This window comes from Sceloporus occidentalis, unplaced genomic scaffold (assembly GCF_023333645.1).
Source record: "Sceloporus occidentalis isolate IW3139 unplaced genomic scaffold, rSceOcc1.0.p SCAF_5, whole genome shotgun sequence".
NCBI lineage: Eukaryota > Metazoa > Chordata > Lepidosauria > Squamata > Phrynosomatidae > Sceloporus > Sceloporus occidentalis.
Genome location: NW_028316985.1, coordinates 25,484,066 through 25,502,140, shown reverse-complemented (window position 1 = coordinate 25,502,140; position 18,075 = coordinate 25,484,066). Strand labels below are relative to the sequence as shown.

Genomic DNA, 18,075 nt, shown 5'->3' with positions numbered 1-18,075 from the left:
TGAGGAAATGTAGACTTGCCATACCCTAGTGTTTGCTGCTTGATGCAAAGAACAAGATAGCACTTCCATCTTGTTCCAAGTAGGAGAGCTGACCAGACTAGTTGAATCCTACCTGAGGACAGCAGGATAGTTCAGGGTTGTGATTCTCAGGGCCAAAACACACTGCAGAAATAGTTCAGTTTGATACCACTTTAAATAATCCAGTGTGAAACTGGATTATTTCTGCAGTGTGTTTTGGCCCTCAGTTTTTGGCCCTCCAGAATTTTGGGATTTCAGCTTTCAGAAGTCTGACATTCTAACAAGTGAACTCCAAAAACATCTGGAGGACATAGGGTTGAAAACCACCATAGAATCACATGGGACACATATCACTATCCACTCCATGACCTTGTTGCCTTAGCAGCTATCTAACTCTGCTTCATGGATGAGACAGAATGTAAATGTATAAATAAAATACTGATGCTAGTAGCTTATTTGCATTCTGCCTTTGCTCCCCAAAACAGAAGGCAGTGTAATGACTCTCCTTCCACCATTTTATCCCCACATCAATCATTTATGGTAGGTTAGGCTGAGCAACAGTGACTGGCTCAAGGTCACCTAGCAGACTTAAAGTCTGAATGAGGATATAAACCCGAGTCTCCAGAACTGTAGAAGTCCATAGTTCCATCTGTGAAATATCATCATCTCTCTTTTTATTCTATGCAATAATAAATATGTGTACCCATAAGCACTGAATAAATTTATTCTCCAATAATTGACTGCGCCACACATTCCATTCTGAGAAAGCCTGACAGCTGACATTCAACCTTCCAGAGCTGAGTTGATGAACACAGTGCTTGCTTTATCAAAATCTGTATTGACAGCCTGTGAGCTGGAAGCTGGAAAGCATAACTAAATCTCTTTTTATAATAATGTTTTATGCAGCAATAACAGTCGGAAAGAAGTCATGAATGCTGATGTGACTGTGGAGAGTAGATGCTGCTAAAGCAAATAATAGCTAGAGAGAGTCCCACCATTGCTTCAGATTTTAACCTCTGTTTCTCCTTTTGACAGGTATTTTGGTTGGCAGGCTCCTTATTAATTATTGGCTTGGCATCAGTGATTAATTCAACCATTGGATGGCGGTGGCTGGTTCGGGCTGCCTCTCTTCCAGGCATCATTCTCATCCTAGTATTTAAGGTGTGGAAGATTTATGACTCCATTAATAGGACACCCATACAGTTACATTAATGCAGAAGTAGGAAAACTGGTGAGGTAGTGCAGTGTAGTGGTTTGAGTGTTGGATGAGGACTCTAGAATAACCAGAGTTTGAGACTCAACCATGAAAACCCACTGGAAAAACACTGATCAAATCACAGTATCTTAGTCGCGTTACAGAGCGCTGAGAAGCGGCAGTCTGCCGGCGCTGCCAGTTGCTCCGTGAGGGAGCCACAGCAGCCAAACTGTGCGAGTCGCAGCTTTAGCAGCAGAGTCCCCCGCGCTGCAAAAAAGAAGCGGCAAAATGGTGCTTCTCTTTGCGGTGTGCTAATGACGCTGCAAGGTGCCAATGGCGCACTCACGGCATCATATGTGCCGCACGACCTGCAGATGCAACGCGTCTGCTATGGCAAGATGGCAGCGCCCCTGTGGAATGGGCGCCGCCATTTTGTACGGACTCAGTCCGTATTAGGGTTAGGGGTGTTCGGAAGTGACACCCCTTTCTAATCCTAGAATGAGCGGAGCGCGTACTATATGCCCTTGCAGAACAGGCCTATGTTTCAGAGAAAGACAATGCTGAATAAATCTTGCCAAGGAAATTCTATGATAGGATCTTCAAAAGTGAGATTTGACAAACCAGAAGTACTTTTCAGACTTGGTTACATATTCATTTAAATAAACATACATAGTCTGCCAAATATGGATATGATCAGTGGCAATTACCATGAAAATGGCAGCACACTTTCAGTCGGTTTAGTTCAGAGACCTGAAACTGTAGTTGAGGTTGCATTGTCTACACAATACTTTTGCCCACAAGCATACTTTTCTCAAAACAGGACATGTGAATCATTCCATAGGGGTTAGAGCCAGATGCATACAAGTAGTTGGTGAAAGCAGACTTTCTTGTCCCTCCCTTTTAAGGAAGGTCAAATATTTGATTTGTTTTTTTAAAAAACACACCAAGAATTTATAAAAATGCAAAATTACTTAGCTCTTCCAAGACTGGGTCTGAATCTCCTCTGTGGTAATGAATTATGGTTATAAAATAAATAAACTTAAGCGTTGCCCTGTGTTTTTTTTTAATTAAATTAAATAATTTTAAGATGTTCTTTTTTAAAAAACTGTAGTCAGAAAAGGTGAAACTAACCATTTCAGCTTACTTCAGTTGCTGCAAGCAGAGTTCAAAATGCAAAGAATGGCCCCATACAGACAGGCCAAAATAAAACTGCTTCGGGTCACTTTGGAGGTATGCTGTTTCAATGATGCATGTGTCCTAAGAGTCCGGAAGCTGCGCCAAAGCCACGTCCCAGTCCTAAGAACTGGATCACAGCTTTGGCGCAGCTTCCAGACTCTTAAGACACATGCATCATTGAAACAGCATACCTTCAAAGTGACCCGAAGCAGCTTTATTTGGCCTGTCTGTATGGGGCCGTAGTTTGCATTCAATTAGCTCAGTTGGGGGAGAGGAGGAGGAGGGGCAGAGTCTTGCCCTTCCCAGTAGGAGTAGGCAAAAGCAAACTACTTATGCATTCTTTCTCATTAATTACTTCTGCCCTCTTGACAACACTACAATGTTGCTTGGTCACATGTGTCCTGGTTTTCATATGTAAAAAGTTGAGGATGGTTGTGTTTCCCTTCCCTTGTTAAAAGCAGGAAATAGTGGCCCTCCAGATTCCCTGCTTTCCATCATCATCTTTGATGTTTTGGACTTCCAGAAGCCCTGGTCATTGGACGTGTTTGTTTTGAAATTAAAGCCCCAAATATTTGGAGGACCAAAGTTTGTGCACCAATAATTTAGAAGATTGCAGCGGTCCGTCCCTGCTGTAAAGAATTGTTTGTGAGATAACATTCTTTGCTTTGTTCTTAATCAGGTGATGGAATTTGTAAAACATGATCTCTGTTATAATTTCTATCCTTGGCATTTATGAGTTCTGGTTTGCTGACTATTTTATCAAATATATCAGCGAAATTACTCATACATTTGTCAGATAGAAATCCATTGTTAACGTTAGCTGTGCTGAAATATTTCAGAGTGACAAGAATGCAATTATCTGATGCTGAAAGATAGTCTTCAAGTGAGGGAGCCTTTTCTAGACTTTTGTTTCAGAATTAACAATATATATATATAAAGTTTTGTATTTGTTAATAAGGTTTGACTATATAGTCTGTGGAGTGTGACAAACTTTATTACTGTTAATTAATAAATACAGTCTAGTCTTTATTACCTGGATACTTGTATTGCTGAAGATGCTTTTTCCTACTCAATTACATCTTGCAGTTTATCCCTGAGTCTGCTCGGTATAATGTCTCATGTGGAAATGAGAAGGCCGCCCTTGCTACACTGCAGTGGATTGCTAAAATGAATCGTTCTGTTATGCCTGAAGGAAAATTGGTGGAACCTGTTGATGTAAGATTGAGAATGTTCTTGTTTTGCTGATGATTGACTTGGGGATGAAATGATAAGATCCCAATATAGACCCATGGCTAATTGGTATGATAATTACCAAATTAAGAGCCAAATCAGACATTGCAGAAGTTATCATATATGCTTGTGTATAAATCGACCTCATGTATATATTGAGGGCAGGGCCAAAATTATGGATTTTGATATGACCCCTGAATAAGTTGAGGGTAAAACTGAGGGGTATTTAATAAAGGAAGAAAATAGACAAAGCAAAGAAAAGCTACAGAACTTACAAAATTCCAGCAGACATAAATAACTGTTTGTGCTCACCCTAAAGGCTGGATAGATGAGGAGGGAACTATAGTAAATCATGACTGTGTGATGTGTGGGAGAGGCGACCAGGTGCAGGCAAGGCTAAGACAGCATGCACATGTCAAAAACAGTGTAACAGCAAAGAAAAGAAAATGATGACTACATTAGCAATGATTAAAGCCTTTAACTTTAATGTGTTAATTTTGCATGATTTTTACTCAGAAAAGCTGACCACCATTTATAAATGTCTTACTTAAATCCCTCAAAGTGTAATTTTGCATCGCTGGAATAACATCACCAGAATCCCCTGAGTAGAGTGACAAAAGGGAAGAGCTTAATCCGTCATGTAAACCTAAAAGAAGCACTAAACCCCTCTACTCTCTTGGCTCTTCTTTGAGGGGAAGTGCCAAAGAACTCCTGCTGCTGCCATTTTCCTGCCTAGGAATCCAAGAAGGCCAGAAGCACTACCATGGTGCAGAGAATGGAAAGGGTTGTTGCTTCTTTTACGTTCTCCTGAGATGGACTAAACTCTTGATTTTCACCAAACTACTCAAAGAAGGGGATGGTTCTGTTTTATAAAGAGTTAAGGTAGAATACATACATTGACCCATGGATGAATCAATCCAAGTTTTTTGGTCAATTTTAGACTAACATTTCTAGATTTAGTAGGCCTTTGACTGCCAGTCACAGAATTCCTCAGCCAGCATGGCTAAATAATCAAATGTGTTGCTGAGATGGAGGAATAATGGAACTCTTTGTCATTATTATCCATCATGACTAAAACAAGCATAGGACACAGTCATGATACTTAATTTATCAGTGGAAGTTAAGACCTTATAAAATACAAGCTGTTTATTTTTGGTATATGTCTTGTTTCCCCTGCTTAATTAAAATGGATAGCTGAACATGCATGGGGATTCTAGGCATGTGTTGTACCATAGTTTTTTGTGGGTTTTTCAGGCTGTGTGACCATGTTCTAGAAGAGTTTATTCCTGACGTTTCGCCAGCATCTGTGGTTAGCATCTTCAGAGGATGTTGGCATAGAAGAAAGCTGGATACACACACACACACACACACACACACACACACACACACACACACTGTAGGGAGGAATTTCCATGTTAATCTGTGTATTGTTGATGGCAGGGCCTCAGGGTGGGAGGATATGCAAAGGAGGATGAGTGTCTGCTAATCGGTTATACCACTAGTTTTTCAGACACACTTTTCTTCATTTATTTCTGACTGATCATTTTAAATTACTTTCAGGAAAAAAGGGGTAGATTCAAAGACCTCATGGATCCCAAATACTTAAGGACAACTTTGCAAATATGGATTATATGGTAAATGTGTTTGATTTGCTTCTTTCAGATAGCAGTGCATAAGCAAATGGAAATCAGTGGAACAAATCAGGGGAGTAGGTTCAGATGCATCTTAAGGAGCAGAGCTATTATTCAGAAACTAGTCAGTTAGAAAGGAAGAAAATTGGTTATGCTAATAGAACATGCTGCAAGTCCTTCTTCTTTACCCTGTGGAAGGCCCTCTGCAAGCCCCAGCTGCCTCTCTCTGTGAGAAGAAGTAGAATTACAGCTAATGAAATTCTTTTGAAAACCTATTGCTCCCTCTCCAATTTTGGGAAAGTACATGGGAACAAAAGATTAATACAGAATAGAGAATATCTCTGCACAAGTATCCCTTGCATACATCCAGATCCTTTAAAACAGCCCCATTGTATAGCACTGCCATACAACCTCTGTGTGTGAGCGATTCAGCCGACAATCATATTCTGTTGGACCTCTGTCATTTAGAGCCATTTGGAGACTCAGACAGGCACACAGTCTCTCAAATTCTGCATTCTGTACACTGCACTGCTGTAGCTGTGAGTTACACACCAAATCTGTTCATGCATCAGGGCATAATGGGCTGTTTTTCTCTTGCAGTGTCACACACTGCTGTCCTCTGACTTGCTTCATTGCTCATGCAATGGAGGGATTTCAAGGGAAATAGCAATACATGCACACAGTTGCATACATATTGTCAAGACAGCCTTGCCAATCTGGGTACATGTTCAAATCTGTGTGCTAAAAACACCTTGAATCCAATGATTGGAAAATACCAATATTTTAGCTGTGGTATGTTATATAACCATCTTGTAAAGATATAGGGCCTCTTTTCACTACAGATTAAAGCCCTCTGTTTTAACAGTCACAGCTGCATACTGTGGAATACTGGGGTTTGTAGTTTGGAGAGGCAGAATAACTGTCTGGCAGAGAATTCTAAATATTTCATGAAACTAAATCCTGGAAGCATGGCAGTTATCTAAGCACTACAACTGTATATATAATAATAATATTTATTTTCTTATACCCCGCTCTTCAGCCAAAATGTTGTGGGTGCATATAGAGACATACACATGCATATATATATATGTTTGTATATTTTGTTTCACTACACTTCCTGCCCCATATGGGTCACTAGAGCATCTGAAGTGTTATGTGAGCAATGCACAAGGGAGGCAGTGGGTCTCTGGATGTTCCATTTCTTTCTCTTCCTAGAATATCTACCATCAATTTACATGAAATCTTGGATGTTGTTCTTATGTGCCCTCAAGTTATTTCAAAGTTATTGTAGCCCTATCTTGGGTTTTTCTTGGGAAGATTTGATTAAATGAGGTTTGCCATTGCCTTCATCTGAGGCTGAGAGAATGTGACTTGCCCAAGGTCATTCCTGGGTTTCCATTACCATGTGGGAATTTGAATCCTGCTCTCCTGGACTCCAACACTACACCATGATGTCTGAGGTCTTGAATACATTGAAGTTAATGGTTTGCCAATTCAATAGGATGTATTTGAAATTATTTAGAAATGTTCCAAAGGCTTAGTTTAATAGCAAGCCTCTTCTCCATATTTCAGCATTCCCTGTTTAATGAAGTACAAATATTTATGGGTCCCACAGTAGTAAAATTCCACATGCTGTTAGCTGGATGGAATACTACTACACTTACCTTTGTTACTTTATTTTGGGGATGGGAAACAGCAGGATAGTAAAGACCACCACAGAGAGTTGTCACCACTACACAACACCCTGATTTATTTTTGGAGAAATCTGGCCTTTCAAACATTGGGGTTTTCATCCCCACAATTTAGGGGCATGGGAGCAATTTAATCTACTTTGTTTTGAAAACGTTGTCATCCTCAAGTCCCATTATTGGGAGAAATGTGGAATATAAATGAATGATGATGACAATGATGACGATATATTTTTGGGCTTCTCTGGGCTGTTTTGGGCACAGGATAGAGCTCTTTTGTCACAGGAGGTAATTTGGAAGTCAACATCTAGGCCATTTCTTGTTGGAAAAAATGTTACTCCTGGGCCTAAAATAGCCAGACCCACCTTGTAAATGGGAAAATTGTCCCTTTAATTGATTAATTAATTATAAATAAATAATTGTGATGATGATTATTTAATAATTTTGAAATTATTTTTCTTTTCTTTTAATTTTTTTTAACTGGGGAATTCTAGGTGGTCCTGGGGGGCACAAAATAGTACTGGGGATCTCATGTGGCCCACACATTGTAGGTTGGGACTCTTCTTCTCATATACCAAAATTATTCAGAAAGTTTCATTTCTAAAACTGGGTTCCCAACAACTCCCCCCACCTCGTGTCTTTCACAGGCTTACAATATCTTTTGCTTATTACGGTGTCATCCTGGCAAGTGCAGAGTTATTGGAGAAGAACCTGGTTTGTTCAACAAAAGGAGAAGCAGTAAAGGAGGAGACGGGTGAAATTTCTGAGGCGATCCAGAGTCCTTGCTTCTGCCATCTGTTTGCCCCCTCGGATTACCAGATCATGTTTATCAGCACAGTTGGAGAGATTGCACGTAATGTTTCCTTCAGTATCTATGAAAGATAGCTTTCTGAAGGACAGAGAAAGACAGCCATGCAACACACACACACAGTCTTGCTGTGATGTAGGCTGATACACTTGTGGTATATTCTGTTCCCACATTGTGCAGCCGATGCCTAGGTAGGCTACCAGGAGGACATGAATGCAGTAGTACACTCCTACACATGTTCCCCATCAATTGGTACAGAAATGGCTAATATATTCCCATTAACAGCTAGGGGCCATTGTGTCTGTGTTGTGTGCTTTCAAGTCATTTCCTATTTATGGCAACCCTAAGGCAAACCGATCATGGGGTTTTCTTGGCAAGATTTGTTCAGAGGAAGTTTGTCATTGCCTTCCCCTGAGGCTGAGAGCATGTCTTGCCCAAGGTCACCCAGGGGGTTTCATGGCTGAGCTGGGAACTGAACCCTGGTCTCCAGAGTTTTAGTCCAACACTCAAACCACTACTCCACTCTGTCTTTATCTTCCTTTTTTTCTTCTTAATCTCCTTTTAGGATTGTCCAAATTAACACCACTACCACAATTTGCGGAACTGAATTTTAGTTTAACTGTGTACTGGGTGAAGAAGTATTTTTGTTTGTCTTTTATGAATCTCCCACCTTCAGTTTCATTGGGTTGTGGAATCATAGATGGAGGAGGGGGGCTTTTCCTGGTCATATTTATATTTCAGATGCCTAAATGTGAACACCTTCATAGTGCCCCTTTTCAGGATACAGCAGAGTAAACTGGCGAATCCTGGAAGCGTGTTCTCAGCCCTTAGCAGCAAAGGTAACAGCGGATGGTTGTCTTCCAGAAATGATGGAATGCAGGTCACCAGGCTTCTGATGATTAACGACAGACAAGCCGAGCTCCCAAAAGTGCTTATCTTTATTTACAAGTGCAAACCAATTATCCAACACGACTTTTACTCTCCAATACAAAACTAACAACCAACTCCAACTCACAAACCCAACACTAACTCCCGGAAGCCTCTGAGTTTATATAGACCAAATGCCATGCGGTCCTAAAACCCAGCCTCTTCCGTTCATGGCTGTTACATGTTTCCTGTGCCACCCAGAAAACTGTCCCTTTGTCTAAGCAGACACATGTTTATCTTACAGGCTTCCTGCTCACTGGCAGTAGAATGACCTTGTACACTCTGTGTTGCCATGCCGCACAGCTGCAAACTGGCTGCTAATTGCTCATGGCCACCACACATCTAAACATTTCTTGTCAGCTATTAACTATTAATAGCTATTAGCTATTTGAAGGGATATCATGTTGAGGAGGGAGCAAACTTGTTTTCTGCTGCTCCAGAGACTAGAACATGGAACAATGGATGCAAGCTCCAGGAAAAGAGATTCCACCTCAACATTAGGAGGAACTTCTTGATAGTGAGGGCTGTTCGACAGTGGAACACACTCCCTCGAAGTGTAGTGGAGTCTCCTTCCTTAGAGGTCTTCAAACAGAGGCTGGATGGCCATCTGTCGGGGATGCTTTGATTGTGATTTCCTGCATGGCAGGGGGTTGGACTGGATGGCCCTTGTGGTCTCTTCCAACTCTACGATTCTATGATTCTAACCCTTGACACCCCTATCCCCATTTTCCAAGATAAAAGGGGCCAAATACTGCAGCCTTTTCCTTTGAAAGAGTTTGTGTAGTTTCTTGGTAATTCTGCTTGCCTTTTCTTGTACCTTTTTCAGTTGTCATGACCAGAGCTTTGTATAATATTTCCAGTACATGGCACCATAGATGTGTTAAGGTACAATCACAAATTCTCCAACATTTCACAGATGAAAGCCAGGACATATGTGGCTAAGTAACATGAAGATGTGGTCAAGAAGGCAAACAAATATTACTGTGGAAGAACACATAGTCTAGGAGAGACTGCAGCAGTTTGCTTTTGCCTGACCCTACTGGGAAGGACAAGACTCCACTCTCTCCTCTCCTGTGCCCCTTGCTGAATCAGTTGAGAGCAAACTACTCCTATATTTTGAATTTAGTCTGCAGCAACTGAAGTAAGTTGAGGACCAAAGGGAAAAGTGGGAGAAGGAGAATGGAGCTGGGACAGTTTAAGCAGGTGAAAAAAGTGGGACAACAGTAGTTTAACCAGGACTGTCTCTGCCAAATTGACACAGTTTGTGGGCATGCGATTATATTGGCAAATTTTATATTCCCTTTTCTTACCCTCATCCACATTGAAGAATTATAATGCATTGACACCACCTTAACTGTCATGGTTTGATGTTATGGAATTCTGGGATTTGTAGTTTTGTGACAAATTTATCCTTCTCTGTCAGAGAGCTCTGGTGTCTCAACAAGCTACAATTCCCAGGATCCCATAGCATTGACCCATGGCAGGAAAAGTGGTGTCAAACTGGATTATTTCTGCAGTGTGGATAGAACCCTGGTAATCTTTTCCCTAGAAGCCAAACACACTGGGTCCACATTTTCATTAAACTATCCATTGCAACTCCAGCATCCTTTTTCCAGTCAGTCACTGCAAGATCACACTTCATCAATACATGTGGTGATGACGATTTTGGTCCCAGTGTACTTCATATTACACTTGCTTATGTTGCACCCTGTTCACCATTGTCTTTGTCAGGCCCATTCTCCCAGTCTAGAGAGGTCTATTTTGTGCTCTTCATAGTTTGTCTAATCAGTACACACATAATAAAAGTTTTTTTAAAAGTGTAATGCAGGGGTCATGATACTGCACCTTATCAGATGCGACTTCTTCATGTCTCACCATTAGTCAAACTGGCTGAGAGTGATGCGAGTTGGAATCCAATACCTAGAGGACCAGAGGTTCCTTAGCTGTGGTATAACATCTTAGTTGGTTTACATCTGCTTTTGCAACTTGATGTAATTTGTTTTGTTTTGTTTTCTCTGTGCCCAGTAAACCCTTTAAACATTCTGGGCATCAATTTCCTGGGAAGGCGTTTGAGTCTGACAATAACCATGGGATGCACTGCAGTGTTTTTCCTTCTCTTGAATATATGCACTTCAAGGTAAGTGTTTCTGGAGGGAGCCAGAATTAAGATGAAAATGCTTCTTTTTCCAATGTATACAGTGCATCACATTAGCTGTAACTGACCATCTCAAGAACAGTGGAATGGGACAAAATAGTGTCAAATAGAAAATGAATTCTTGGCTAGAATTCTGTTGTTGACATAATCCTAGTTATGTGAATGTATATGCTTCTTGTGGCATTGCAGAAGGAATCATCTGTGACCTCCTTTCACATCACCCTTGCCTTAGGTGTGCCAATCACTGTTCCATCTTATGGTTGCCATTTTGATGACTGTAGAGGAAAACAGAGGGTTCTACTACACTGAGCTGTGGGCTGAGCCAATAGTAGAACTCTTTATGTAGGAGAAAAATCATGTAGATGGGAAACATGAATGTCAAACCAGTTCTACTTCTGTATGTAGCCCATACCAATGAAGGGAGCTTGTGCCAGAAGAGGATGTTTGAACAAAGTGTGCCTGCTAAAGTAATCCTTAATCCTATCTGATTACTTGATCAGTTACATAAATTTGCAAGGAACAAACTTAGCATTATGAATGAAAGAATGGTGGGGAGGGAATAAGGATCTGTCTGGATAGAACTAATAGATAAGTTTCCTTGTGGAGGTATGCCAATTTTTGCCATTTTGTGTCATTTAAAAAATGCAATAAACTTTAATAACATAAAACATTCAACACAAATAATTTGTTAGCTATTTTAAACAGGACATAGTGTAGATTTTGTCTAATTCTGATGTGCCATGCATGATACTTTTTAAAAAGCAGTTTATAGTCAAATGTTGGCTGAACTCTGCACCACATATAAACAGAATATGAAATCAATGAGTCACAGAAAATGCAGTTATTTCGGTATTCTTTTTTAAAGGATGGGCCAAATGAAGTTAAAATTCAGCAAGGATGACACAGGTCATGCAATATGGCATATGGAGCTTAGTGCTCTACTGGCTCAACTCTACACCTCTTCCTCCCCTGGAAACTGTCAATGCTAGGGTTGCTATCATGGCTGTTTAGGTGTGGGCAGAGGAGGCGGCAGTCGTGTCACTAAGGTTGGTGTCACCCAATGTGAGGTGCAGGGAAGAACTGCCTTGCCCTCCACCTAGCCGCCTATCCACCTTCCCAGACTGCTGCCACACGGGGTGCTCTGATCACACTCTCCACCAGAAAGTCCTCCAGGGTCTGGCACTGCAGTTGCACCAGACTCTGAAGGCACCACATGTCCTCAACAGCCACCACTAACTTTTGGAAGAAATGGGCTGTGGAGTTCACCTGTGTCCCTTTAAAACACTGAAGAGATGGAGTGAGTGAGGCAAGGCTCAGTGGGAAGAAAAATGAGAGGTCCCTTCTTAATAAAACAAACAAATAAATAAAATTTACATTTTAATAAAATTTTATGTGCGAGGGATGAACGGACGAAGAATGAATGGGGTGTGCGCCAAATGAAGACATGGCTTTTAACAAAAACTTCTGGAGCTTAATTGAATTGGATTGTACATGTCCATACATGTCTTTTAATTGTTGTAGCTTTCTAAGCTGTTTTAACTTGTTGTAGCTAATATTTATCCTGTTTCAGCTATTTTATTGTTTTAATCTTGAATTGTTTTAAATTGTTTGTTTTTTATCTGTATGCCACCTTGAAATCTCACAATAAAGGGTGAGATACAAGACTTCAATAAATACAAGCACACAAATAAATATGCTAGTTTAGAAAAGGGCTTTTGGTGTGCTAGATGCATTTTTTCTTGGCATTCTGGCATACAATCTTGTTTGATGGGATTCTTTGGTGTGATGTGCTATCAAATTCCACATGCCTGATACTGAATGAATTTCCATATTTTTGCTCTCTTCCTTTTTCTGTTTAGCATGGGTCTCATTGGTTTTCTCTTCATGCTGCGTGCTTTTGTGTCTGCAAATTTCAATACTATCTACATTTACACAGCAGAGGTAAGATGTTTCTGAACCCATGAACTCATACAGAGGGGAGACGTAATAGACAGCATGCTCTGTTCATACTTTCTCTCATAAATGGGAAATGTGGCTTAGCAGGTGAATCTTGTACTTATTTACTCAAATGTAAACCTCAGCAAGACTTCCCATATAATTGAATATTATATTTCAGCCTTAACTTGAATGAAGAGGAAGGTGGTGGTAGCATATTTGAATCCCATGCCCAGGAATTAAGTAAGGTAGTTGGCAAATTTGGGTCATCCAATAACATCTTGGAGGGCTACAAATTTCCAATCTGTTTTATACAAGTGCCAATAGAATCTTCTGAGCCTGGGATTTGACCCTCCCGCTTCTCTTTCTCTGTGGAATACATGAAGAACACACCCTCCAACATGTCCAGTTTTACAAGGACAATTCCAATTAATCTTGTCATCCCATTTTTTGGCTGCTTTTAAAATATCCTGGTCTCAATCTCCTCCTCCCACTTCCCCCTTCATCCTCAGCTTACTTCAGTTGCTACAAACTGAGTTCATAATGCAAAAGTCATTTGCACCCATCTTAGCCGGGGGGGGGGGGGAGGAGAAAAGAGAAGGGGGTAGAATATAGTCCTTCCATGTCAGCTGAGGCAAAAGCAAACAATTCTGTTCTCCCTTGCTTTTCTTCCTCATTAATAACTTATGCCATCTTGACCACACTCTGATGTTACCCAGCCACATGCACTCATGTTTTCATCTGTAAAATGTTGGAGGGTATGGGACAAATGTGAAAGTCAGCATGGTGTATTGTTTGGACTTGAGCATTAGACAGTCAACCTGGAGACCACGGTTTGAATCTCCGTTGGGCCATGAAAACCCATTGGGTGACTTGGAGCAAGTCTCATTCTCTTAGCTTCAGGAAGGCAAAGGGAAATCCCCTCTGAACAAGCCATACCAAGAAGAACCTGTATAGAGTTGGCTTAGGGTTGACATAAGTTGGAAATGTCTTGAAGGCACGCAACAATACATGGAATAAATATGTGTGTCTGTCTTCAAATAAGAACTTGGTGCTAGTTATCCTTTGACTGTATTCTTCTTTATAACAGGGAGCCGACTGAAGTTGTAATATCTATATTATTGTCTTATAGGTTTATCCAACTACAATGAGAGCCCTAGGCCTGGGGACCAGTGGTTCCCTCTGTCGTATTGGTGCTATGGTAGCACCTTTTATAGCACAGGTGAGATATTTTTCTCTTAATACATTCACTGTGCCAGCAAGAACAGACTTCAGGCAGAAATTTCTAAATAAATTGCATAGATTATAATATATATATTTCAGGTCTAAATTCAGATGAATTCAGGTGCATTTTTTTAAAGGGGTATAGCTGAAAATAAGAGAAACATAATGGCTAAAATATACATGTATGCATTTATTTTGCATTCCCTATGGGATTCACATCAAAACGAAAACAATGTAGAGTAAAACATATTTGATACAATTATATAAAACCCATTAAACAGTTCTATTAAACAAATTAAATTACAGTTTAAAACACACACATGCCAGTATTTCAGTGCAGAAAATAATACCATGCCTGTAAATGACAACTACAACAATGCCTGCAAAGGGTTTCTGCACCTCATAGATGCCAATGTGCTCAACTCTGAGGAAGATACAGTAAATGTTTCTGTGGGTCTTTTAAAGTGTTCTTCCCGTAATAATAAACTTTTTGTTTGCAGGTGCTTATGAATGCTTCTTTCTTAGGAGCCCTTTGCCTTTTTGCTTCAGTTTGTGTCGTGGGTGCCATCTCTGCTTTCACTCTCCCCATTGAGACCAAAGGGAGAGCACTTCAGGTTGGTAACTTGTCTTCAGTACTGTAAGCTCAGAAGCAAGATCCTATATTGGGAGCAGATATGGGGACAAATTTCCCTACGTTTCATGCTATTATTAAAGGCAAAAGAACCTTCAAGCAGCCAGCTTGGTATCAGGAGCCGATTAGCTTAACTTTAGTTCCTTTATGGCTGGAATACTGTAAAGAGCCAAACCAGCGTAACTATACAGGTACAGACAGGGTCAGTAAGATGTCGAAGACAGTAAGCATGGCTGCCATGAAAAAAGTAATGCATTGCAGAAATTGGCTTCTTAGAGCTGGTGGATTGTGTCTGCCTTTCCCCAGCTACATGAGCCTGGGGAAAAAATGAAGATGCTAGCATCTCGTGCATGTATTTATTTATTAATTAAAATATTTATATCCCACCATTTATCCAAAGATCTCAGGATGGCTTACAATGAAAGCAATAAATAATTACAATTACAATTAAACAATAGATAATCACAAAAGTTGAAAACATTAAATATATATTTAAAAGTTTTTCAGTTATAAACAGTCAATTTAAAACCGATTAAAACAATCTTGAATAATATAACTATAAAATATGTGCAGCCAGAATAAAATTAGTTTACTTCAAAGGCTTAATAAAGACCCAGCTTTTAACCTGGTGCCACAACCAGAATCGCAGAATCAGAAAGAATTTTTTAAAAGTGTTTGTTTTCCATTCCTTGACTACAAAACCTCACAATCCATTGCTTCCTGGAATACTGAAGACACAGGAGCTCCAGCAGATCAATTTACTTCTTTCCCATCCATTATTCTTCCTTTTATACTTCCCCTTCAACTGACATCCTTAACACTGTCTATATTGTGGGGCTTGGGTCTATGTGAGGAAAAAGAGTAGGTAAGTGCTTGGCATTTTCATTACAAATCAGCATTTCTCAGATGTTCTGCAAGTATAGAAAAAGCCCTACTTTGTCTGTTGTTGTTCCCATTACACAATCCAGTTGTTAATTATTGGACCAGTCAAGTCTGGTATTGGAAGGAAACATATTTAAAATTAACCTCTCCCTCCATCTAGAATATGTTATGCAGCCAATCAAAAGCACATTTTCTATTGAAGTAATTCAGGCAATCTTTCTTCCAGGCTTCTGTTCTTTATACTGTCTGGGAAACCACTTGAGGTGAATTGTCTTTTCACAAAGCTTTGATGAAGCTTTAATTAATCTGTGGTTGGTCTGATATGCCACAGCAATAGAGATGAAAGATTAAACTTATATAAATGGCTTACTTAAGAGTATTTATAGACAAGCAATTACAGCAGAACTTCTCTACCCAGCTGGGCAAGTCACATTAGAAAGCAGATTTGCACCTAAGCTAATAAATATTGAGGGAGAATCGCTGCAGGAAAGAGTTGTCTAATTGGATTAACCTATGATTAGCTACTTCCAGTTTATCCACTTTAAGCAATCACTTATTTATTTGCAGGCTGAGAAGAACAAATATGATAAATGGCCACACTTTCTTTACAAAATTGAACTACTGTATCTGAATCTGAAGCAAATCCTAAAGACATGCTTCATCCAACTCACTCATTACTTGTGTGAGTTGTCTTAAGCAAGCTATTATTTTGCAGGCATTCATTGGCCATCAAGGTTTGCCTGGGCACCAAGGCAAAAGGGCATCTTCTGCCCTTTCCTGAAGAGAGGGTAATGACTGCTTCATCTGTCCCCCTGAATATGCAAGGATGCAAAATGGTTCCTGGGCACAGCCTGTTGGCCAGTAAATGGACACAGGGTAGGAGCTGCAACAGGAAACTCTGGTTGGAATCCTACATCAGAGCATATCTGTGGCCGTGTCTTTGTACATCCTCCCGTGCAACTTTCAAGCCTCAGTGGGTGCTACTGCAGTCATTTACGATTGAGAAGAGGAGTGATTCAGACCATGAAATAGCAGGTAGACTCCACTCAGTGGTGGTGAAGAGGTGAGGGCACATTTATGAGTATATGTACCTTCCTTTTCTTCCCCCAGGGGCCCTGATATCCATACCTTTGTGTCTGATTTGCATCCACACTCCATTTGTAAAATGTATCAGGAGCATGTCCTGATGCCTCCTCCTGGGGCATGTCCAAAACTGGACTATTTGTGCAACTGGCCATGGTTTTCATTGCATTGGCTGTAGTTTTCATGTCTGAGCAATAGTGGCAAGCAGTGGTGGAAACAGATAGCAGCTCTGCTGATTTCTGCCAATGGCATCATTTTCAAAAATGCCATGTATGAGACAATAACCCACATAGAATGGCTCCAAAGGTATTCAAGAGAAAGGAAACATAGCTATCCTGGTGAGGTGGGGGGAGATAGGGTGATCCAGTGAGAAAAACGCTTGAGTTGAAATGGGGTGCCTTTTGCACTTTGATTTTTTACTTCCAAAAGCATTGTTATGTTGACAAAAGAAAGTGTCTGCTATAGAAGCATCCAGAAAGTGCAGAGAGGGTTTACATACTGAAGCAATTAGGGGGGGGGCATTGTTACAGTGCCTTGGCTCAAATGGAACTTGGATACAATGTTAGAGAACAAATGGAGTTCTGGTCAGAACATGACTTTGCTGTGGTAGAGCATCCCCTCTGCTAGCACAACATTTGTTAATCCAATGGTTTGAGATAATTGTTATCAGAAATGTTACCATGTGAGAGCAACTATGAGTCAGTAGTGGTACTGCTGATATCATCACTGATAAACTTCAGACTGGTGTTACCAGTAGATCAGATAGTATACTTGCTCCGCAATCCTAGAAGAAAACTTCTCACCAATGGGTAAGAGAACATGCAAAATGATTAACTTGAGAATGGAAAATAAAAATCTCACAATGGTCATTTTGGAAGGTTGAAAGAGGTGTGGTTCCTCCACCCCTATATCTTGCAGACGTTTGAAGGTTCTTTACCTTACACATGTCAGTCTGAATCTGTTTGGATTTACTGGGAGTTACCATGTTGTTCACTAAGCTCCCAAGGTTACAAAACCCAGTTCTATCCAATAGACAGATGAACTCAGTATTCCCCTCAAGTATTCTTAAGCATCATGAAATTAACAGAACAATTTGCTGCTTCAATACTAACATTTATTCTACTAACAATAATAGCACAGATAAGAAAAGGTTGCTTACACAACTAGTTCTTCAAATGGCCATCTGCAAACTCAAATGAATTATCCTGTCTGTAAAGTGTGTGTTTCAGAACTTTCTAGATCAGTTAACATAAGCGTTTTGGTGATAACCCCACCCATTCGCCGTGCAGCTATCCAGTGTGTTTTCTGCCTAAACCCTTAGCTCCCTGGACACCAAAGCAGCAGCCAAGGAGTGAATGAAAGGCAGGATATGACAAGGGGAGGATGGGCAGTGTTGCATGAGTCCACAGTTAACCATTTGAAGAACCAAGTTACAAGTAAGCTACACAGGAGAAAAGTACAGCTCTTTCAAATGCAGCCTCCGATTGGGACC

At 40.4% G+C, this 18,075-nt stretch overlaps 1 protein-coding gene across 1 annotated transcript in view; it reads left to right on the top strand.

Moving 5' to 3' along the window:
* The window catches only part of SVOPL (SVOP like), a 41,405-nt gene that overhangs the window by 18,300 nt on the left and 5,030 nt on the right, over positions 1-18,075 (top strand). Inside the window, exons 8-15 of the mRNA XM_089526716.1 lie at positions 1,054-1,179; positions 3,476-3,604; positions 5,180-5,253; positions 7,586-7,791; positions 10,699-10,810; positions 12,688-12,769; positions 13,896-13,985; positions 14,488-14,601. Of these exons, the coding sequence (XP_089382842.1) occupies positions 1,054-1,179; positions 3,476-3,604; positions 5,180-5,253; positions 7,586-7,791; positions 10,699-10,810; positions 12,688-12,769; positions 13,896-13,985; positions 14,488-14,601 (933 nt within the window). The remainder of the gene's footprint in view (positions 1-1,053; positions 1,180-3,475; positions 3,605-5,179; positions 5,254-7,585; positions 7,792-10,698; positions 10,811-12,687; positions 12,770-13,895; positions 13,986-14,487; positions 14,602-18,075) is intronic.